Source organism: Lynx canadensis, chromosome B4 (assembly GCF_007474595.2).
Source record: "Lynx canadensis isolate LIC74 chromosome B4, mLynCan4.pri.v2, whole genome shotgun sequence".
Lineage (NCBI taxonomy): Eukaryota > Metazoa > Chordata > Mammalia > Carnivora > Felidae > Lynx > Lynx canadensis.
In genome coordinates, this window is record NC_044309.1 from 131,924,599 (window position 1) to 131,948,293 (window position 23,695).

The following is a 23,695-nucleotide window of genomic DNA, read 5'->3' on the forward strand; positions in this document are numbered from 1 at the left end:
AGGTCACTGAGGCATCTCTCGGTGCCCGGTGGCGACTTTAAACGGGCACTCGCGGCAAACTCAGCTGATCTGACAAAGACGAGTCGACAAGGACTCAGACTCTTCATGGACAAGAGGCTGGGTCACCCCACCGGGCAGACAGCCTGGACCAATGGGAACTCGGGCTGAGTGAGGGAGATGGTGAGGGTCAGACACAGGCTTGGGGTTGGCTATGGCACCGAGGACTCTCGCTGCTAAGTCTTTGTTTAGAGAGTGTAACTGGCCATCGCCTGGAAGACTCCACGAGAGTGAATTTGTGTGGCGAACGCACAGAGGAGCGGTGTGAGGCGTGGGCCGTGTCAGACGCCTTTAGTGGCCCCCCGGGCACACTTGGCCTCAGCTCTGGGTCAGCTGTGGAAGGGGACGGTTCCGTGTGCAATTAGACTGGCAGCGCGTCTCCACTTTCTGCCCCAGGCTCTTCCAGTAAGACAGATGGGGTAATGGACGGTGGCCGCCGACATGTGCAAATCTTGGAAATTGGGGGCTGGGTTCACAAACCCTGGGGCAACCCTTGGCCAGCGCTCAGGGAATAATGTTCCCGGCCCTCATCTTTCGGGAATGGGCGACTCTGGGCGACACATGTGTCCTTCTGGGGTGACCTCAGGTGGAATGACATGGTAGTTGCCATAATGGTGACCTCAATAGCCCACCTCATTGCGGCTTCTCCTCCTTCCCTGACCCACTCTACCCCCCTCACCCCTACTCCTTGGATCACTTCCCAAATAAAACCCCTGTCTTGGGCTCTGCTTCTGGGGGTGACCAAGGCACCTCCAAACCTGCTTCTCCTCCTCTAGCCTCCACCCACACGAAGAACCACCATCTACCCAGTTGTCCAAACCAGAAACCGGGGCATCATCGTGACGCCTCCCTCGCCCTCACGCCAAATCGTTTCCCAAGTCTTGGTAATTCTACCACCTAAGTCTATCGCCAGCCGATCCGTTCTCCCTCTTTCCCTGACTCATCCGTGGCTGTGGGCACCACCACTCCCCACCTGGGCGGCCACTGGGAGGGTTGGGACACAAGTTGACTCTTACCTGTTCTCTGTTACCAGTCCGGCACGCTCCTGTTCGGTCTCTACCCTGAGCCCAGCATGAGCCTAAATGCAGAGGAGGGTAGCGGACCCTCCCAGCCCCCACTCATGTTTGCTCTGACCGCCACTTTGTGGGCCCAGACAGGTGTGCCGAGCTTAGCTGAACGGTAGGTGAGCATCAGCCCATGAGAGTCCAGGGTTCCAGAACCACCCCTGGGTTCTAGAAAAGAACACTCTTGGCAGGAAGCAGAGAAAAGGTGAAGGGATCCCAGCCTCTGATGACACCCTGGAGGGACCCTAATGGTGGGCGCCTGCCCATCTATGCTCCAGCCTCCAGTCCCCAACCACTTTCCCACCCCCACCCAAAGTAATCCTGCTGTGCATCTGGAGGGCTCAGAAAATGTCCAAGATCACGGTCAGCAAACGGCAGACCTGGGACCTAAATCCCTGGGGGCTGGAGCTCCTTCCTCGGCCCAGCTGTGACTCCGCCGAAAACGAAGGCTCGAATGCAAGAGCTTTTTTTTTTTTTTTTTTCAAAATCATCTTTAATGTATTTTTAATAATTTTTTTTGCCTCATTTACCAGATAAATCATCTAAATAAATAGATGCTATACAGTCTCTTACCAATATCAGTACAAAAATAAACCGCGCTCTGCGTCCGCTCTAGCCCTCCCAGCACACACTCACTCGGAAAAGGCATGTGCTTGGAATCAACTCACACCCCCAACCCTCCCAAATACATTCACGTTGTCTGAACAAAGCTCGACGCTCATTCCGCGCAAAGGCAGCGTTCCTGTGCTGAGACGTGGAGGCCGGGCTGGCCACTTACAAAGCAAAGCTAAGCCACCTTACACGGGCATAGCGGCCCCCGCAGGAGGGGAGTCAGCAAGGGGATCATCACCCCGGAGGGATGACAGGGCTCGGCTGGGCATCACAAGTGGCCGTGTGGGGGTGGAGGAATCCTCTCCTCGCCCCATCCCACAGCAAGAGGAAAGTACCGACCGGGCTCTCTACATTCAAAATGGGTGGGGGCTGGAGGGGGGGAAGACAGGGGGTCCGTCTCTTTCTAGGAACCCCCACCCCTGCAAGTACTGGCCTTCTGGGGAGGGGTGGGGTGGGAGCTCAGTGTCCCAGGCCCCACTGGGACGCTCAGGGCTGGGAAGAGGCCTGCCAGGCCGCACCCAGCCCCTCATAGAGGTCTCCATCCCAGGGAGCCGCGGGGAGGCCCGGCTCCCAGGGTTCTGCCCTCCCTGAGACGCGGGATGCTGAGGAAGGGGCAAGAAGCATTTTGCTGCAGCAGACAGAACATCAGCCGTCTCACTCCACAAAGAGCCCCCCAAATCTCCAGGCCTGCTAATTGCACAAACAGCTCTTTCAAAGTGCCCATGAGGCAGGAGGAGGTCCCATGTCCCCTGGGGGAGGGGGGGTTCCTTCTATTGCAAGCCGCCAGCCGGGTCCCGAAGCCACGGGCGACGGCATTCAATCAGATGGACCCCCACCCCCGGCCACCCTCCCCGCCACCCTCACATCTGTTGGGAGCCCCTGTCCTGGGAGACACCCCCCCCCAATTCCAAACTGCCCTTCCCCGACCCAGGGTCTCCCAGCTGGGCAGGGTGGAGGTGTCCAGCTGCCCCTCCTTCCCTGGTCCACCCCCACATACTCCTCTAGAGTCAACTTCCCAGGCTGGGAGGAACCACCAGAGGGGACCACCCCCCAATGGAAGCACTGAATTGACCCTGGACAACGAAGGATTAAGGAGGGAGGGGAGAGAGAGACTCAGGGATTTAGGAATCTTGCCAGCAGGGCACCCCAAACAAAAATGGGGTACAGGCTGTCTTTGGTTTGGGAACTTGGGGAGAAGGGGTCTGGGGGAAGAACCGCCCTATCCTTGCCTCAGCAGGGTTCTGCTGACTTCCTCAGGACAAAGCAGAGTGGGGAGAGAGCCCTGGGAGAGGGCGGGCAGGCCCCCCCCAAGCGCCCCCACTCTGATGATGGGGGAAAGGGAGAGGGAGCCAGCCTTTTACTTTTGTTCCCCTGGCGCCCCCCCCCCCGCCCCTGCCATCTGGCTTTTTCTCCCTTACAGGGCTGGGGCAGGGGAGAGGGGGAGAGGACGCTCCTCATCGCCTGGGAAGCCACTTGCCCTGCCTGGGAAGCCACTTGCCCTCGGGGCACATTTGCACAAACCAGGAACCGAGGGCCCCTCCTCCTGGCAGCCACAGCCCCTTGCCGGGTGGGCCCGGGGCTTACTCACAGCCTGACCCACCGTCCACCGCAGCCAGACGGCAGAGAGACATGGCAGAGGTCCCCCCAAAAGGAAAACTAGGTCGCTCCCGGCTGTGGCATTTCAGACGAATGGGAAGGGGACACGGAATGGGAGGAGGGAGAGTTTCGGGAGTAGAAGGCTGCCCTGAGAAGGTGACGGGACGCTCCCTCCCTCTCTGGGAGGGCAGAAAAAGAGAGGAGTGGGTAGGGTTGAAAAGTCACCTGAGTCAGAGAAAACAAGAGCCCCTCGGGGAAGAAGGACAGGGCCCAAGTGCCTCAGAGCCAGTGCTGACCCACGGCGCACCTGCACAGACACGTGCACACCTGTGGCCGGCCAGGTGAAGCCACAAAACCCCACTGCGTGCTGGGAGCATCGGAGGCCATCCTGCCCTCTGCTGACAGCTGTGAGCAAACGGAGTTGGGACAGAGCCCGTCACACGATGTGCTGTACAAGGGTAGTTAAGGGTGGGGTGCCCCCGACAAGTTCTCAGGTGCTGCGAATCGCCCCGCATTCCCCAGGTCAGGGTTTCTGAACAGGAGATTTGCAAGGCCCACGGCCCACGCCTACAGGCAGCGCGCGCGGTCGCGAGGGCACAGGGCCGGGTGCGCCCACCTCACGGGTCAGGCGATGCGGGTGGGGGAGCTCCCTGGAGAAGGGGCTCGGCGGGCAGCCACCCCCAGGGGAAGACCTCTCTGAAGGGTCTGGAACGCACCCCAGCAACCTCAAAGCCTTCCTCCTGCCCCCTCATTCTGACCCAGTCCTTTTTGGCCAAAGCCAGCCTCCGTATCCCACCACAAAGCTGGGGTGGAAAGTGACACACAGCGACCCACCCCCACCCGCTGCCCCCAAAACGGAAAAGGGAAACCAACCAAAAAGGCGGGAGGGGGTGGCTCAAGGGAGAGGGTTTGGGCCTTCCCGTTCTCCTTTGGTTCCTGGGACCAGCTGCTGCGTCTCTAGAGAACACTGGTGGTGGAGGCATCCGGGGGTGGGGGGCCCAGAGATGGCACCCTGACCGACAGAGCGATGCCGGGCCTCCCCAGCCCCCCAGACAGACCACCGAGCCTTTCTGTAAACATCACACGCAGAGAAAGGGGCGAGGTGGCGGGAAAGTGTCAGGATCTTCCCCCCCTTCTCCTGTTCCATATATTTTTAAATAAAATAATTACCCCGCCCCCAACCCCTCCCCATCTCTGGAAGTCCCCACCCCAAGCCCAAAAGCAAACAGTTTACGAAGAGTAAAAACGGTGACTCAGAACTTCCCGCCGCGGTCCCGGAAGAAACCTTCAGCCGCCTGGGCCTCGCGGAAGGTGACGGTGACGGAATTGGCGGTGATATCGGTCACTGTCACTTCGCTCGGGGGGAGCACGGGAGTCCAAGGAGGGGGCCCCTCGGCCAGGTCTGCATCTGCGGCAGCCACGGGAGAGAAAGGCAGAGAGATGGGGGACAGCGTTGACGACAGCGTAGGAAAGGTGGGAGCGGGAGGAGGCATGCAGACCCCCACCAGCCCAGCACCGGGTCCCCCTCCACGTCCGCGGCCAGGTCGGGGCCTAGCTCAAGGCTGGACACACGGGAGGATGCCACTACATTTATCTTCCCTGCCTGGACCAGTTCACCCACAGTGGGACCACGGGAGGAGGGGGACCAGGCTGAGCCGGGCCCTCTCCGGGCCTTACGGCAGCTGAACCTGATGACTCGCGGGGACTTTCCAGCTCTAAGGGGCTCTGGGACTGGGCCTCGGGGCCTGGCCACCTTACCCTCCTCCTCGGGGGGCTGCTCAGCAGGCTCCCACTCGCTGGCCGCCTGCAGGACGTCCGGGGCTGCTGGCTCCTGCAGGAAGAGCTCCCGTGGATGGCTGTGACTCTCCAGGTCGGGCCCGCGGGGCGGGAACTTCTTGCGTGAGAGCCGCAGGTACTTGTGGGCCTTGCGCGGCTTGCGGAGCGGGAAGGGCAGGGTGGGCACCAAGGGGCCCTTGTCCACCAGCTCGGGCGCCCCTGCCTTGACCACCCCCTCAGGGCTCCCGCTGCCGAGTGGGCGCGTCAGGGAGAAGCACAGCTTCTCCTTGCCCTTGGCCTTGTGGGAGCTCCGCAGGTCCATGCTGTACAGCCGCTGCGGGGGCAAGCCAGGGCACGGCGGGTCAGCCCTGCCCTCCCCGCCACTGCCGCGCCTTTGCTCATGCCGTTCCCCCCCCCCCCCCCCCGCCTGGAGTGCCCTTCCCTGCGTTCCGTGGCCCGGAGCCGGCCATCACCCCGACCCCCACCCCGGCCCAGAAAGCCAGCCCCGAGCAGCCCAGCCCCAGCCCTGGCCGGGTACAGCCACTCATCCTGGCCCCACGGGGCAGCCTCATCTCCCCAGGGGGTTGTAGGTGGCGCCGGGATGGGGGCTGCAGGGAAGATTACTCTGGTGCGCAGCAGAGGAGCGTACAAGAGGTACAGACTGAACATCGACCAAGAAAAACCAAATCTCGGTTCGTGAAGGAGACAAATGAAGGAGTTCTTCTTCATCACAGGAAAGGCACTTCTGCTTACTAAAGGACCCCCAAAGCCGAAACAGCCAGGCCTTTGAGGAGACGGTGTGAGATGGAGGCCCTAAGGCTCCCGGGGCAAGTAACCAGGGGCGCACGCGGCACTGGGCGCACGGTCACGCGGCCACGGGGACAGTGCTCTGCCAGCAGCCTACAGGCGCTCCAGGTGCTCCTCCCCCTGAGCGGCGCGGGCCCAGCCTCCTGCCGATGCCCCGTCTCACTCTCGTGAAAATGGGGCCGGAGGGCACGTTCTCCCGCCACGCAAGGGCTGGATTTTTGTACTCCGGGGATTTGACTAATTGACTTTGGCAGAAATTTAGACAAATCCACGAGAGATCCCTGGTGCTGAGGCGTCGGGAAGGCGTGGATCACGCTGGGAAGGTACCTTCTGCTGCTACCTGTCACCAGGGGCCAAGAGTCTCCACGGAGAGCGAGGCCCTCAGATGGGGCCTGCCGGTCAAACATCTCCCAGTTGGGAGCAAAGCCCACATGCGCAGGCTCCATTCGCCAGTGCTGCCCACTAATGCCCGTCACACAACATGGGGCATGGGTGGTTATGGGACAGGAGGAGGGCCGACCAGGCGGAGATCGGGACAACACTGCCATGCCGGGAGGGCTTATCCGATGGCAGCTTTACCAAAACCTGCTCCTTCGGCCCGGCTCACAGACCATCACGAGCCCAGTAAGCTCCTCCCTCCTGCTGCCCACAGAGCGAGAACCTGCGGCTGCGCACAGCCGTCCAGGAGCACCCAGGGCCAGACCTGGGTTTGAATCCAGCTCTGGGTAAACTACCGGCCTCCCTGAGCCTCGGTTTCTTCGTCAGTGAGACGACGAAGAAAAGAGTGGCCAGCCTCTGAGACCGCCCCAACGATGCCCGCCTCGGGGAGTTCACAGCCATGGGCAGTCCCCTGGAACCCTGGGCACTGTGGGTTGGGACCTCCAAGGCTAAGTCAGTAAAGACCCTGTGCTCCCACCTTCCTCGTGCTCTCTCTCTCTCTCTCTCTCACATCATCCACTCTGGGGGAAGCTAGTGGCCACGCTGCAAGGCCACCCGGGGGCCCTTGGAAAGTACCAGGCCTCTTGTCAACATCCCGTGCTGACCTGCTGGCACGCGAGCAGCCGGCCGACGGTCCAGCCCCGGTCAAACCTCCAGATGAGTGCGCCCTGGCTGACATCGTGACCGTAACCTGAACTAGAAATCACTAAGGAACCAGCCACAGGACCCCTGACTTCCTGACCCACCGGGACTGGGTGAGGTACTAAGTGTTTATTGCTCTAAGTTGCTAAGTTCGGGGCTAGTTTGCTACTTTCCTTCCTGGGACCCAATTCACACCAAACCCTGTGAAAATACCCATCGCATGAAGGGAATCCCACCTTATCTGGCAAAAGTCCCAGGTGATCTCTAATCAAGGGTGGGCAGGAGACTGGACATGTCTCCTCACCCTGCGTGGGGACCAAGAAGCCTTATTTTTGGCTTCAAATACCCGGGTGAACCTTATTCACTTAAGGAGAGCAGGTACGCTGATCACCCCAATTGTACAGAGAACGCTCGAGCTCAGAGAGGCAGAGAGACCTGCCTCAAATCACACAGCCACATCACTTCAAACTTCACCTGCGTTCCAAGCAGACCAGTGATGTCAGCAAAGTGGCCCCAAGACCTGGATAACTTGGGGTGTCCCAGAGTCTAGACACAACCCCCCTGCCTGTGGCAGAGGATTGGAAAAGGGGGCCCCATAGGTTTCTTCTCACTCAAAAACGACACATTTCTAGGGCATTTCAAGACTACTGTCTCAGAATTCTGAGTGTCCTTTTCTTGGATTCTAAAATCCCAGGCTCCCACGTTTCCTCAGTTCTAACGTGTATGTGTCTGAGGTTCTCCAATGTTACAATCTTGTGTTCTGGTGACTTTGAGCGTGATGAAGGCTAATTTACAAGATTCTAAGCTTTCAAAAGTCTAGGCTCCCACCGGCCATAGACCCATCTTCCCCCGTACCCACAGCACCTCCCGCCCAGGCTGTTTTCCTTCCCCACCTCCCCCCGTGGAGACGGACCCACTAAGTCCCCACCCCCCCGTGCCCTGGGCAGAGCAAAGAGGTTAAGTGGTTCGGCTCCACTGGCTGGTGCAAATGCATGGGGTGGGGGAGGCTGGTAGGAGGAGCAAGGGGGGGCCTGTGGGTGGGCACCAAGGCTGGTGGCGTTACCTGCAGCAGAAGCCGCTTGGGTTTCGGACCTCTCTTCCTATACCCCGACGCTCGGTCTCTCTCCTCCCTGGGGTGCAAAGCAGATGGCAGAAGAAAAGCAAACACTGGTGACATTTAAGGGAAAGGAAAGCATCCGCTCCGCTCAGCCCTCCACTGTCTATGGGGAAAGGGGGCACCCACCACAGGCCACCCCCCGACCCCGGAGGAGGGACTCCTCCCCATTGCCCTCGTTAGACCGTAACAGTGGGGTCCCATGTTCATATCCCAGGGCCTCGGTCTTCCCCTCTGACAAAAGGGGAGGGCACAGCCACCGGTCCTAATGCTGAGGAGGGACGCGGGCGACATCTCCAAAAGCAGGCGTGTCTTTACCGGGCTCCAAGGTCACGCCAGAGCCCCGCTCTGCACGCCACTGGGAACACCCTCCAAAACAAAACAGTTTCCACCCTCAGGAGAGTTGTATAGAAACCTGCCAATCAAATTTGCCTCAGACGTCCCAGGGGGGCTGATGAGCACGGGCACGGTCCTTCTGTAAGCAAAGCCCTGCCCAGATGTCCCCCCATTTGGGATCTGCATGAACCTGGTGGAGAGGACAGGCCCTCACTGTATCATTTGGTTGGGGAAACGGAGGAAAGCTCGCCTGTTCGGAGTCCCTGGTGGATGCCAGGTTCTCTGCTGGGTGCCCTCCCCACAACCCACCTGCACAAACACACACACAACCCAAGGATGTGTACAAAGTCACACGGGACACAAGCGAGACATCGCAACAGAGACTCCAGCAACAGCTTCAAAGCCATTTTCATTCCACCTTTTCATTTCATTCCATCCCACTTTCTATAGCTAGCCCCCACTGCAGAGGCCATGTGGGCAGGAGAGAGAATGCGGGGGCCGGGAGCGTGCCCCCTTCCCGCTGCGGGCTGTGTGACCCGGGGCGGTCTCTCCATCTAAGCTCAGCAAAACCGGCGAGTCCCAGCAGCTGTTCCACCGCCAGCCCTCCTCGGGGCGGCAGCTGTCTGCCATCTCCAGGGGTGCTGGGGAGACGCACCTCGTGTGGGGCCCTCCCTCCCTGCCTGTGCGCTTGGCCGCAGCAGGTCTGCCCCGGGGCCCCGGAGCCGGCGTCTGAAAGCAGCAGCCAAGGCGCTGTGATAGCAGCCGCTCGGCTGCCAGGAGGGACCTGCCAGCCTTTAAGGGTGAGAATCTTCTCTCGGAAGCTGGTGCTGGGCACCAGGACACCCTGTTCCAGGCCCAGCTCTCCCCTGATCCACGGGAGACCTTGGCCGGTCGCTTCCCCTCTGGACCTCAGTGTCCTCGTCTGGAGCGAGTGGTCGCTTCTCAGCCGGCCACCAGGCCTCCTGGGAGAAGCAAGAGGGGTCCCTGGGATTTATCGAAATAGGGGAGAGAAAAAGCTAAAATGATAAAGTGAGGTGGAGGAGGAAGGGAAAAAAAGAAGAGAGGAGGAGGAAGTAGACAGGGGGAAAGGGAAGGGCCTTAGGGGAAAAGAATAATGATGGGAGCATGTTTGTGACGTTAGGTAAGTGTGGCGTATGATCATCACGTACCGGACGCTCTGCACAAGGCACTGCTCTACCTAAGGCCCCCCTGTGAGGGAGCCACTATTACTATCCTCATTTTATAGTTGTGGAAACTGAGGCACAAAGACGCTAAATGACTTGCCCCATGCCAAAATTCTGACAACTTCTGCCGCTGAGCTCCGGGCTCCAGGCCTAGTGAGGGTCAGGCCCAGGGTCCAATCAGGGCCTGGAGCCCAGGCCACATGATCCGGGTTTCCAATCTGCAGCGTGCATGCGTGCGTGCGTGTGAGTGTGTGCACGTGCATGTGTGAAGGGGGAGAGGTCCATTCTATCCAGTCCTTACCACCCAGGGCCTAGTTTCTGCCAGCCTTGGGTCCTACCCATAAATGGCCAGTGCTGTAGGGCTGTGGCGACTTAGGACTCGTACCCTCTCGGCCTCTCCCTGCGGGCGGGACTCCCCATAAGAGCCCCCTTGCCAGACTCCCTCTGAGTCTCTTTAAAACCCTGCAGAGCAAGTGTTCAATGAACATCATCCCTCTTTCACCTCCTTTTCACCAAGACTGAGAGAGAAGTCAGCTGAAAGTCACACAGTGGGTCTGTACAAGCTCTTCGTTTGTTCCTTAACTATTGACTTTCCTGACTCACTCAAAATAACATCCGGATCTTGCACCAGGACCTACACGGCACTCCCTGAGCTGCGCCCCCCATTCCCTCAGCTGCCCCATTCCTGCCTCATCTCCCACACCTTACCCGGCTCACATCACCCCAGCCAGCCACACTCACGGCCACGCTGGCCTCCGTGCTGTTCCTTAAACACTGGCTCTCACCCTGGGGTCTTTGTACTGGTTGTCCTCTTTCCCTGGGATGTCCTCTAAAATACTCACTGGGCTCAATCCCTCGCTTAATCCGGGTCTCTGGTCACACCCCCCACCTAACCACCCACTGACCCCTGCACCCCTACCTATCCCCTCTCTCTGCCCCCAACCCTGTCTTTGCAGCAGTTATGACCATCTGATACTGTATGCGGGTTTGTTTTTTTTTTTTGATGGTTTTTTATTGCCGGTCTCTGCACTGGAGCCCCATGAAAATGGGGTTGTCTGTTGGTTTCGTTCCTTGCTGTGTCCCCAGACACCTGGAATAGTATCTGGCACACAGCGGAACCTCCATACCTGTTGCACAAATGAACGAACGACCCTTAGTTACCATCGGGAAGATAGTTCACACACGTGTGCCCACGCTTACTGGCTTACAAAGTGCTTTCAGAAACCTTGGTCCCCATGAGAGCCCCATGAGATCAGCACTCTTATCCCCACTTCACAGATGGGGAAGATGAGGCTCCAAGAGGAAAAGGCCTTGCCCACCGCCACACAGCTGGCGAGTAGCAGAGCTAGGATGCTAACCCAGGACTTTGGCACCTGCCCGGCACTCTCCTCGCTACAGTCCGGGACATTCCACAGGATTTTCCCAAGCACCCAGGGGCAAGAAAGAAGCTGAGGGACAGGGACACCCTGATTTTTAAAGGAAAGAACCATGGAAGGTCCTTGGAATCGGCAACAGGAAACTTCCTGGGGGAGAAGCCATGGGAAGAGGGCAAGGAGGGCCAGAGGAAGGGCATCTGACTTGGGAGTCAGGAGCCCTGGGTTAAGTCCTAGGCGGGCTGCTTCCCAGCTGCGAGACACCCGGACAAGCTCCTCAGCTCCTCAGAGCCTCAGTTTCCTCATCCATCCAATGAGACCCTCATCCCTGTCTCAGGAGGCTACCGCGAAGGGCCAAATGAAAACAATTTTATGAAAAGATCCCGCCCTGCAGGGTCTCCAGGGAAGAGGCAGGAGGGTTTGGGCTGCCTGCTGGCTGGGAGGTTGGTCAAGCTGGAGCTCATGCAGCAGATGGGGATGGCGAGACTCAAAAGGCTCCCACGTCAGGGGAAACAATATTTTGTCAAAGTCTCCCCCCTGAGATGCGCCCTCACTGCCCACCGGTGGAGCTGCCGATCGCTAACCAACCTTCGGAATCGGAGCAGAGCACTGGCAGGTAAGGGAGACTGAGGTAAGGGAGCTTTGCCCAGGGCCACTGAGCTGGGAGGCGGCCAAGTGGGATGGACCACAACTCAGATGTCCTTGCTCCAAAGCCATGGTCCCTGGCCCTTCTCCAGCTTCACCGGACCTCCCTTCACTTGGTGGGAGAATCTCTCTCTGATCTGTCCCCAAGGCCATGACTGGGCATTACTGATACTGTGCCCCTCACACAGGGCATCTGTGAAAAGCATTTTTACACTCTTCGCAGCAACTGAAACCCCAACTTTAGGGAGACCGGGGCCGGTGTTATTACAGACGGCCCAGTTTACAGCAGAGAGACCGAGGCCTGGGGAGGTTAGAGAAGGGGCCAGCGTCACTCAGCGACAGGAATGGGACCCAGGACCCCCAGCTGCAGACTAGACCAGGCTGTCCCCACCAAGTCCCCGAGCCCCATGCCCATGACCCTCATCCGGAGCCAAGCCAGCGGCAGGCTGAGGCCCCCTTACTTCTCCTCATAGGCCATGACCAGGCGGGGGTCCAGGATGTGCTCTTCTGGCTCCCATGTGCTGTACCTGGGGAGAGAGATGAGAGGTCAGACGCGGCCCTGCTCCCCACTGGCGTTCACAGGAGCTACGGCAGTTCCACCTGGGCCCACTGGGGGCAGGGGCGGCGCAGGCTTCTGCCCCTTCCCAGGTCCAGCATAATTGTCACCAACTCCCGAGAGCTGTTCCTGGCTGCCCAGGCTGGGTCAGGAGGCTCCCACGACACTAGGACTGCCCTCATTCTGAGCACCGATCACATCAGCCTCTAAACAAGTGTGTCTAACTGCCAGTTAGACCTCGTGTTCACCTCAGAAGCACAGGGTCCTTCTCCCAGGATTCCCTTCCGATGAGAGGCATGAGCATGTGGTCAAGAGCGGAAGCTCTAGAGCCAGACCAGCTGGGTTCAAATCCCAGCCCTGCCCTTGCTCGCCACACAACCTTGAAGGATTTCCTCAACATTTCTGTGCCTCCATTTCTCCAGCCATAAAGAACTCCCGTGCTGCTTAATGCATTCACCTAAGGGCTCCGTGCCTATTCCTTTTGCTGTCCCTAGCCGTCCTCAAGCCCTGGCCCCAGCATGGCCCTCTCTGCCTGGGCGGAGCTACTCCCTCCCTCCTCGGTACACATCTGCACCTTCACGGCCAGGTCTGAAGTTCCCTTGTCGGGCCCGGCACGCAGCAGGAATTTGGTAGATGTCTAGTGGCTGGTACAGAGATGCCACGGCAGGCCCCTTGGTATTTCCACCACCCCCACACCAGAGACCATCCCCTGTTGGGACAGATCTGGAAGTCAGAGCTCAGCAGTTCCACAGCTCAAGACACCTTTGTTCCACATGCACTATCATTTACTTAATATTTGCCTTTCAAATAGATCACTTTTTTTTTAAGTGTATTTATTTATTCTTTTTGAGACAGAGTGTGAGACGGGGAGGAGCAGAGAAAGAGAGAAGGAAAAAGAATCCCAAGCAAGCTCTGCGCTGTCAGCTCAGAGCCCCAAGCGGGGCTCGAACTCACGAACCACGAGATCATGACCTGAGCCGAAATCAAGAGTCGGACGATTAACTGACTGAGCCGCCCAGGTGGCCCTAAAGCAGATCATTTTTTCTAGTTTAATAATTTTACTTTAAAATCAAACTTTAGGGGTGCCTGGCTGGCTCGGTCAGAGGAACATGTAACTCTTGATCTCGGGGTCATGAGTTTGAGTCCCATGTTGGGTGTAGAGATTACTTAAAAACACAGATTAAAAAAAAACAACTTTATATCACTTCATGAATGGAAAAACTAGTACAGTTCACCATAAACAGATGCCAGTGCATAAAAAACTAAAAGTTTTAAAAGACAAATCTAAATGTGTGTATGCATACACATACTCAAACATACAATACACATACAAACATACAAATACAGATGTGTGTTCATGTGTGCGCACGTATGCATACAAACAACACCAGAGCCACGGACTATGATTCTGACCCAGGTGGCCCCCAGCTGCGCTGGGTAAGAAGGGAGGTGAGAAGTGTCACGGAGGTGTTAGGAGGCAGAAAGAGGCTGGGGGCAGCCCCTCCTCGGGCTGCCTCCTAATCAGCCGAGCTAAAACCTTCACCTTCAACTGTCCTGGGACACTGATACCCACCAGCAGTCCAATCCGGATTCGAACAACAAGCTACCCAAGGACAGAATCCTTTCCTCCTTCCTTCCACGGACGCCTCTGCGCACCTACTGTGCGTTGGGCCCCGTGTCAGGCTCTGTGGACTCAGCGACAAAGGTCTGTGCCCTGAGGACCTTATAGCCCTTACCCAAGTGCCACATGCCCAGCCTGATCGGGCACAATGACACCTTCCTTGTACGTGCTGTGCTCTCCTCCTGACGGCCAGTCCCTCGGTGACCACCTCCTCATCCTTTAGGAGCCAGGCCCTTGTATCTTCCCCTGACATCCTCTCCAAGCTGTCCCACTCCCAGCCTCCTCCCTGCTGCTCGCCACAGCCTGGGCAGTTGGTACTTCCAAAATTATTGATGAACCCAGCTGGTATCTTGGTTGGCAGGCTGTAAGCCCTCCCCAGGGTGCCCAGCCCAGCCCCAGTCCCTCGGTGCTCTGGGAAAGGTGACAGAAACCACTGCAGAGTTTTGCTCACCCTGAAGAAATGCTAAAAGTGAAACTTCTTTTTTTTTTTTTTTTTTTTTAGTAGTTGGAGTAATGCCCAAAGTGTAAGCAACCAGAGACTGGCAAAGACTCCAAACCTTCCTCTCCCAAAACAAAGGTTGACTTTCCCCAACTGTAACTAGAAACAAGAAAAGAGGAATTTTGTGTTCCTCCTGTGTCCTCTGTCCTCTGCCTCGCCCTCTCTGCTCTGTTAAAATATCCCTACAGTGTTCTAGTCCTCTCTGTCCTGCCCACTTCTCCACTGCCCTGCCCATTTCTTTGTTGATGGAGGTGCTGTGTGCTTCCTGGCAAGTCCCCAACCTCCTCTGGACCTCAGTTTCCTCATCTTAAGAATCACCACCATCATGGTAACAGCACGACTGCCAGGGACTCCTCAATTCCTCACAAAACCCCTATGAGGTAGGTTACCCCACTTAAAGACGAAGAAACGGAGGCACAGAGGGTAAGCATCTTGCCAAGGTCACTGAGACAGCACGTGACCAGTCTGTGGTTGGAACTGTTGAATCTTGGCCACCCTCTACCTTTGGGTCTCTCACATGTCACTGCATCTGGCTCCCCGCCGGACTGTAATGTCTTCGGGAGAGGGGCAGTGCCCGACTGACCATGCCCTGTGTCTGACGGGGGCCTCGTACACAGTACGTGCACAGAAAGGGTCAGTGGATTCAGGGGACATTGTTACTGGGCTGGGGCTGCTGGGGGTCTGAAACAATGGGAGAGGGTCAGACCAGGCAGCAGGCCAGGTCCTGCTCCGTGCTGCACGAGAGAAAAAGGAGGGGGACTGCGCTACGTCTCACTTCCCCCGACATCCCTGTCCCATGAAGTGGAGGCCATTAGCCCCGCTCCGCAATGTGGAGAGAGACCACGTCGAGGGCAAACCCGCTTCGCGAAGAACTGGGCGCCGGCAGATGAGCACCCAGCCGGAGGGGCCCACAGCCTAGTTACCACGGAGCTGAGTCTGCGGGTCGCAGGGCGGGATGGGGCGGGGCGGGCGCGGGCTGGGCGGGAACGGAGCGCTCCGCGGGGCGGGGCGGAGAGCCCCACTTGGCCCCGCCCCGCCCCCTGCAGCGGGGCCGCCGTGAACGCGCACGCACGAGGGGCGCGCCCCGGATTACCAGGCCAGCCAATGAGGAGCGGGGGCGGGGACGGCGCGCGCCGGCTCCGAGGTAAACACGGCCACGTGACCGACCGCCCCCCCCCCCCCCCCCCCCCCCTCCCCCCGAGTCCGGGTAAACAGGCTCGCGGCCGCCCCGCCTGGGCTCCGCTGCGCAGGCTCCCGCCGTGCAGGGGGCGGGGCCCCCCAGAGCCAGACCCGCCCTCGTACCCCCACCCTCCCATTTAAAGCCCTCCAAAATACGAAGCAGCGAGGCGGACTCGGGTGCGCCAGTAAGTCCGCCGCTGGGGCCTCCAGTTACTCATCCGTGAAGTGGGACTAATGTGAGAATTAGTTGTGCGAAGCCACGTGAAGCACTTAGTTCAGCGTGACACATAATAAAAGCAAATACTCGTTAAGAAATCAGTTCCAAGCAAGTGCAAAAACCTCCCAGGCCCCAATCCTGGACTCTGCTGCTGCTGCCCAAACCCTGCGCTGGAAGGAGAGGACGCCCTTCCTCTGCCCCTGGCATTGCTGTGAAACTTTTCTGGTCTCAGGCAGCCTTGCCAGGGTCCTGTGAGGCTAGGGCTCCATTTTACAGGTGGAGAAATGGAGGTGCACAGGTTGAGGGCTTTGCCCTGGGTCACACAGCTTGTAAATCTACAGAACGAGGGTTCAAAGGCAGCCTGGTCTGCCTAGGCACTCCAAAGCCTAGGCACTTCTTACTGAATAGTCAAAAGACCAAAGGACAAAAGATCCTCAGTCACCTTTGGCAGAGCTGACTGTGTATCGGGGGCTAGGTCCCCAAATTCTGGGGTCAGGCAAACCATAGTTCAAATGATCCCAGCTGTATATGACCCTGGGCGTGGCCTCCTCTGCTGTGGATTTGTTTCCCCATCTGTAAAATAGGTTGCCATGAGGCAATTAAAAATGGGCCAATACCTGACTCAGACAAGGTGCTTACTGCCCAGCAGCCTGATTACTGCTGTTCCCACTGACAATATCATTACCAAAGCTCCATGGAGGCAGTCCTCCCTAAAAGATGGGGTAGTATTCACAAGTGGTAAAAGAAGGAAGGAAGGGAGGAATGCATTCCCAAAAGGGGAACAGCAGTCCTGGGCAGGCTGAAATAAGTGGGGTATCTGACAGTCTGTGTGGGGCAGAGAGCCTGTACCTGGTGACTTAACATCCATCACCCTGTTCCCCTGGCCCCTCCCTGGGCAATTTGCAGTACCTTCCAGAACAAACAAGATAGCTCCTCTGCCCCATCTGCTGGGGATGAAGGGCAGTCATTTGTCTGCAGTTGGGGAGAGAAAATGGGCAAAGCATGTAATGGCCTAAAAGGGGCCTGGCACAGAGTGTTTGTTTAAATCATGGTTTCTGTTATTAACATAAGCCTCCTTGGCCACGGCGAGGAAGGTGCTGCTGAGCAGGAGAATCAGGCTCTCCCCCCAGCCAAGGCTCCCAGGCCTGCCCAACTACCCACTCCCCAGCCTCTTTCTCAGCCTCTTCTCCAAGCAAGGCCCCCTGAGAAGAGGAGACTAAGCCCCAGTGGATTATAAAAGGGCCTGGGTTCTCCTGCTCTCCCCCTGACTGAACCTGTCTTCCCCCAAGTCAAGTGGGGTGATACAGCAGGTGGCATGGGGTTGGAAGTTATACTCTTGTCATGATCCCCCCTTTGGGCCTCAGTTTCCCCATCTGAGGACTGACCCAAATCATTTCTAAGGCTATGTTGAGTTTTTATGGCGAATGGGATTTCCCACATCCCTTTCCTGGCTGCAGGGAAACCTAGAAGCTGAGCTGTCTGACTTTGTGTTAACGACAAACATTTCCTAAGTGCCTGGTCACCTGAGAAAGCACCAGTACTTTATCTCCATCATCTAATCCTCACAACAATGCTGTGACACAGGCCTCATTATTCCAACCTGGAGATGAGGGACCACAGGCCCCACCATGTTGGGGACCTGGACGGCTGCGAACCAGGCCAGGAACCCAGGACCAATGTGTAGGAGAGTCAGGGGTGCCCCAGGTCATCTGGTCAAACAGGACTCCCAGAACCTTTGGGGAGTCACCAAAGGCAGGCGTTAGGGCCCCCCTGGTGGTCTCAGCCTGTTAAGAAACAAGTGGCATCAGGGTGAGGGGCTCAGGCCAGCAGAAGCACGAGGGACTGCCTTTGGAGTGCTAGGCCCTTCTCTCCTGGCTGAAGCTCTGGTAGGCAGACATATCCGTTTGGGATTTAAAAAGTGGAAGAAGGAAAAAAATTAAAAAAAAAAAATAATAATAATAAAATAAAATAAAAAGTGGAAGAAGGAACTTTTCATTGAGAGGTACCTCTGTTTAGAGAAGGAAATCTTTCAAAAGATGGGAGTCTACAGAGGAGGAAAAATAGCCAACGGTGCTGTGAAGGCCAACAGGCTGGTGACCACGCCCCAGTGCAGTGCCTTCTGGCGCACAAGCTGAGTGGGGAGCGTGCACCCAGGGAGTCAGCGCTCCTGTGGCCGACCCTAGTAATCTTCCTTTTCTAGCTCCCCCTCAACTCGTAACTGCTTCTTCACCCCGATGAGTCCACCTCTCATCTGCCGTGAGGAGCAGGGGATCCCCCTCCAGTTCTGGGGTGTTGGGGAGGGGGCAGCAGGGGCAGCGGGAGCCAACCAGCGCATTATCTGGTGGGCCAGCCACCGACCCCAATCCTCGGGACGCCTGCAGGGTGCCCTGAACACACGGGCCCCCAGGACTTTCGCCCGCAAGGTGAAGGAGCCTGGGAGAGGGGAGCAGGGCCTGGCCTAATGAGCCTGTTTTGTAGAAAGGGAAGCTCAGGTGACATAGGCTGTATTCCCCTCTGCTCTGTTTCCCCACCAGGCTCCCATGATGCTCCTAGAATCCAATACCAGCTCAGCCCTCAACATAAACACAGCAGAAAGCCCCCTGCACAGAGAGCAGAGGCTCTGGGCCAAGGGGGTTTCCAGGAGGGCAAGGAGGCAGGGCACCCACAGACCAATGAAGAGGCCCCACGACTTGCTCAGTCCCTCCCACTCCCACCGCCCTGTTGGGAGGTGATTGGCTACTAGGAAGGTTCCTGATTGGACCTTAGCAGGAGAGGTGGAGCCACTGAGAGAAGTCCTGGATCCAGCACCCTGTCCCCCAACTCCAAGATGGAAGAGGCACAGAGGAGACATCCGCAAGCGGGGAGGCCCAGTTCAAGTCCCACCTCTGCCTCCACTTGCTGTGGGACCTAAGGCAAGGTGCTTACCTTCTCTGAGCAAGCTTTCTCATCTTTAGAGATCACCACCATACCCGCTTCACAAGGCTGTATGGAAACCTGCTTGGTAGACCGGAGAATGCTGTCCAAAGGCATAGGGGGCTCAGGCTCTGCCCCTAGCTCTATGGCACTGAGGACTCATGCTGCACTGGCTAGACGTGTCTAATCCAGCCCCACAAACCCGCACTCAGCCTGTATTTGTTCTGCCTCCACCTGGCGAGCAGCCATCTCTGAAGCCAAGACGCTGGGCCTTCACCTCCCAGGTGCCAGGAAAGGCCAGAAGGAGGGGAGGGGAGGCTGCAATCAGTAGATGAAGCTCAACCCAGAGAAGAGCAGGAGAGAAGAGGAGCTGGGGCCCACCTTGGCCCTCATGTCCTTCTAGCCCCTCAGCTGGCAGAGGGGACATTGAGACCCAGAGAAGAAGATGATTTAACCAAGGTCCAATGGCCAATTACTAAAGCAGCTAGCTAAAAGCTAGGCAGGAGAGAGGCAAGAGGCATAGAGAAGGGTGAACAGGTAGGCAGACACACAGACACACGGACAGACACACACACACACACACACACACACACACACACACAGGAGCCTTACTTTGGAGGCCATCCTTTCCATTTCACCAGATATTCGACTTTACCCTGGGAAGAAAGAAGAGCAGAAACAGTGAGACACATGGCTGCCCCAAAAACCACTCCCGGGACAGTAAGGCCCAACCCCTACCGTGCACTGATGTTCCCCCAACACATACACAGCCCAGGGACACGCCCCTCCCACAAGATCCCCCACCAACCCAGAGACACCCAAACTTTGGCTGCTGAGTGATCACCCCTGGACTGTCCTTCCTGCGAAAGCACAGGTGCACATCTGGCCCCAAACATTTCTGGGGCTCCTGCGGCAGAAGCTCAGAGCTCGTGTCACACATGGGGAAACTAAGACCAAATGGGGCAGGGGTCGCCAAAGATCCAGTGTCCAGAGTCCCAGTGCTAAGTCCGTAAGTCTTAACTTTTTAGAACAGAAGACTCTCCAGGTCCTAGAAAAATTCCTCACTGGTGTGTTTCCCGTGGTGCTGGCCCCACCAGCCAGCCCCCTCTCTGGGAGAGGATGCCTCCGGCCCAGAGGTGACCCCCAGAGACTTTAGGACTCTCAACTCAAAAGACCCTGGTGGGACCCCAGAGAAGACTAACAAAGTCTCCACCTTCAGAAGTGGTGGTCACATCTCTAGTAGTTACAAAATAGAGCCTGACCCCTCCCTTCCTCACTGACCGGGCCTGGCTTTCCAGTCCAAACCCATCCACACTGAAATGTTAAGACCAAGACGTGTCACCTCCTCAAAGAGGCCTGCCCTCACCAACCTTGCTAAGGCCATCTCTCCCACATTCCACCTCTCTTTTTGCATAGCACAGGGCCCCACTTGAGGACATCTGCATGTATTTCCTCGTTCGTTATGTGTCTCCTCTGCCAGAATGCCAGCTCCATAAAGGAAGGGATGCAGTCTTCCCTGGGGCTGAGAATGCTGCCTGGTACATAACAGGCCCTCGAAAAATATGTTTTGAATGAAGGCTGAAGGAACGATGTTCCTCACCCTCCACGAAGAAGGAAGGTAACCGCTGTATCTGCTTAGGCTGCAGTGCATGGAAAACACCGGGCTTTGTGGAATAAATTAAAATCGAGGAAACCTTGGAAGAAGGGAGAAGGAGGCGAAGGGCAGCCCCAAGAGTTCAACCCCATCAGAGCTGGGGGAAAGAAAATCCCCACCTCAAACTTCACCCTTGGCCCAAGATGCCGGGACTGAGTTTTCTCTCTCCAAAGAAGATGAGCTAGCAATGAGCCAACTTGAGCTCCCGCTCTACCCCCCATCTCTAGCTTGCTGTGTGACCTTGACCAGGTCATTTCCTCCGCCTGGGTCTGAGTCTCTGCCTCTGTCAAACGGGAGGGAGAAGGCGATCTCTAAGACCCCTCGCGGCCCTGCCACTGAAGCCTCCCAAGGGGCTGCAGAGAGGAGACTAGGGAACAGGATGGTGGTGACTGCCAGAGGATGAACTTTCCCCAAGGGCTTCCATCCCCAACCTCCAGCGCGAGGCGACCACTCTGCAAACAGGTGCACAGGACGTACGGACCGCCAAAGCCAAGCCCTGAGGCGCGGGTACCCGAACCCAGTGGAATAGATGCCTCCTTAAATTGCAGGGCGTCTGTTTGGGAGGCGAAGGGAAGGGGGAGGAGCTTAGAGGATGCCCCGGCGCCGTAGGCGGCTTCACTGAGCCTGGCCGGGCGGGGCTGAGAGTTGGGGTGGGGAAGACAGAGAGGTGTGCGCTGGAAGACCGGGAAAAAGACCGAGGTGGGGGTAGAAGGGATCCGAAAAGGTCGAAGTCCAGAGTTAGTCTTCGGAGGCGGGAGGCTGAAGCTCCGCCTCCAACTTCAAAGGTCTCGGTACCGAATCGAGAGTCTTGAGTTCGAGACCCAGCTCCGACGCTAACACACCAGGCAAGCCTTTTCCTCAACTTGGGCCTCAATCTCCCCTTATTTAGAATGAGGGGAGGTTGAGGAAGGATGGCGTTCAGGATCCCTGCAGTCTGATCCTACTCTCCAGCTCTGGCGGGCTCAGCTGCCCCCAGGATGCTGGGGCGACAACTTTTATTCTACTCCGTCCTACGAGGCGGCGGGGGAAACTGAGGCACGGACTGGGGAGACGAGCCCAGCAGCGCGGAGCTGCCTGGGCCCCCCGCCCCACTTTTCCCCCTCGCCGCCAGCGTGGAGGGGACGGTGCTGGGGACAACAGGGGACCCCACAGGGGTCCCGGGAGCCGCCCCCAGGCAGCCTCACCTTCCGCACGCGCTTCTTCCGGATGCTCTCCACCGCGAACACCTGCTCGCCGATGGCTGACAGCTCCATGCGGGGCGGCGGGCGAGCGGGCCCGGGGCCGGGCCGGGCCGGGCCGGGGGCGGAGCTGCGGGGCCGCGGCTGAGGCGCGCGATGCTCGGGCCGGCGGGGACCCCGTCACCCTCGCCCGGGCGCGCACGCGCACGCGCACGCGCGCACACCCCCTCGCGCTCCCTCACGCCGCCGACGTTCCATTTTTGAACCTGCGCAACGTTTTCCTCTGCGCGAGCGAGCGAGCGAGCGCGCGAGGAGGGGGCGGGGCGGGGGCTCGGCTCGCGCCCGGCAGGTCACGCCCCTCCCTCCCGGGCCTCCCTCGCCCCGCCGGCCCCGCCCCCTGGCCCCGCCCCACGATGGAGCCCCGCCCCACCCGCCGCCGCGCCGCGGGCCGCGAGCTCCTGTTCTGCGGAGCCGGCCCGCGGGACTTATTTGGCGCCGGTGTTGCTTGGCACTGGGGCGGAGCGAGATCTTAATACCGAGACGCGTTTCTTTAAGTGCTCCCGGCGACCCTGGGAGGCCGGAAACGACACGCCCCGGTTGGGCAGATGAGAAGCGGGCCGACCTCGGAGGCCAAGCGGCCCACCTCCTACGGGGGACGGGCGGGGCCGGGGCGCGGACCCCAGAGCGGCGGGAGGGCGGGGCCAGCCGAAATTTCCTTCTGAAGACAGAGGCCTCTAGATCCGGGCTCCGCGGCGGCGTGGTTTGGCCAGTCCTAAGCCGGCGCCTGCCTGTTCGTCAGTCTGTCTGTCCGTCCGTCGGGGGCTGTGCGGAGGGCCCCGGCTAGGCGATAATTCGCGGCAGGTGTGGCCGGGGCGAATGGAACGTGCACACCGGGACCGGTTTTGCTGCCACGCGCTTGGCGCTGGGCATCCAGTAGCCGCTCCACTGTTTGTGGAATGAATGGATCTCGAGGTCCCAGCCTCACCCACCCCAACCCGCTTCCGTTTTCGCTCCCGCGCCACCATTCATCCCCGCCCGGAAGCGCGCCCCTCCGGCTCCCACCGCCTACCTGCATCGATCCCAAGTCCTGCCTCTCTGCCCTCTCCCCTCCACACCCCTCGTCCTTTCCTCTGGGCTGCAGCCCTTTCCGAGCCCGCGTCCACACAGTGCCAGAGAGCGCTTTCTAAAATGCAGATGTGACTGGGTCACCTTAGTGCTTAAAAACCTCCCATAGCTCCTTATTCCGCTCAGAATAAAGTCCAAAAGCCTCAGTCTGGAGCACAGAAGAAAGAAATGATAGATTTACACTTGATTTTTTTTTTTTTTTTTTTTTAAATCAGAAGCCAGCCAGAAGGCGCTGGAATGATTTATCTAATGTCCCGGGAAAAAATAACCATCATCTTAGAATTATATACCCAGTGAAAATTTATTCCAAGAATTATGTGCCCAGTGAAAATATCTTTCCAGGAGGAGGTGGAATAAGATTTACAAATGCTAAGACTAAGTCTTTGCCACTAGCAGACCTCCCTAAAGGAAATTCCAACGGAAGAACTTGAGACAGGAAGAAGATGATCACAGACAGGTCTGATGCAATAGGGAATAAAGAACAATGAAGAACATTGATAATATAAAACAATAACAATGCCTTCCGGATAAAAATAGAATTAAAATACACACGAACAATAGCATATAACTTGGATGAGTGGAGTTAAAGGGTTCTAAAATCCTTTTTTTTTTTTATTCAGGAGGACAATGGAGATATGAAATAACACAGACTTGTTAAGAATGTCATTACCAAGGTACACTAAAAGAATGGAACTGCAGTTTATAATATTTATTCAAATTCTTACAGGAGGAAAATAGAATGAGAAAATCAACCCTCTCAATCCTAAACCCAGTGAGAATGGAGAGGAAAAATAAATACAAGACAGGTGGGACGAATGACAGATATAAATTCAAATGTGCTGTAATTCCATAAATGCAAGCGGACTAGATGTTGTTAAAATACAAAGACGGGGGGGGGGGCGCCTGGGTGGTGCAGTCGGTTGGGCGTCTGACTTCAGCCAGGTCACGATCTCGCGGTCCGTGAGTTCGAGCCCCGCGTCGGGCTCTGGGCTGATGGCTCGGAGCCTGGAGCCTGTTTCCGATTCTGTGTCTCCCTCTCTCTCTGCCCCTCCCCCGTTCATGCTCTGTCTCTCTCTGTCCCAAAAATTAAAAAAAAACAAAAACAAAAA

General features: G+C 57.6%; 1 protein-coding gene across 2 annotated transcripts; it reads right to left on the reverse strand.

Annotated features, from left to right (window-relative positions):
- Positions 1-1,608: 1,608 nt before the first annotated feature.
- Positions 1,609-21,744, reverse strand: CBX7 (chromobox 7). Of its 2 annotated transcripts, none has more exons than XM_030320659.1 (6): positions 21,468-21,744; positions 19,242-19,285; positions 12,106-12,171; positions 8,056-8,122; positions 5,088-5,439; positions 1,609-4,737 (listed from the first exon to the last, which is right to left on the reverse strand). In XM_030320659.1, the coding sequence occupies exons 1-6, from the start codon at positions 21,534-21,536 to the stop codon at positions 4,583-4,585; spliced, it is 753 nt and encodes a 250-aa protein (XP_030176519.1). In that variant the 5' UTR covers positions 21,537-21,744; the 3' UTR covers positions 1,609-4,582. The 2 variants fall into 2 exon arrangements, with proteins under 2 accessions (XP_030176519.1, XP_030176520.1); XM_030320660.1 differs by having other exon boundaries at positions 5,088-5,160; positions 21,468-21,742.
- Between the last annotated feature and the right edge of the window lie 1,951 nt (positions 21,745-23,695).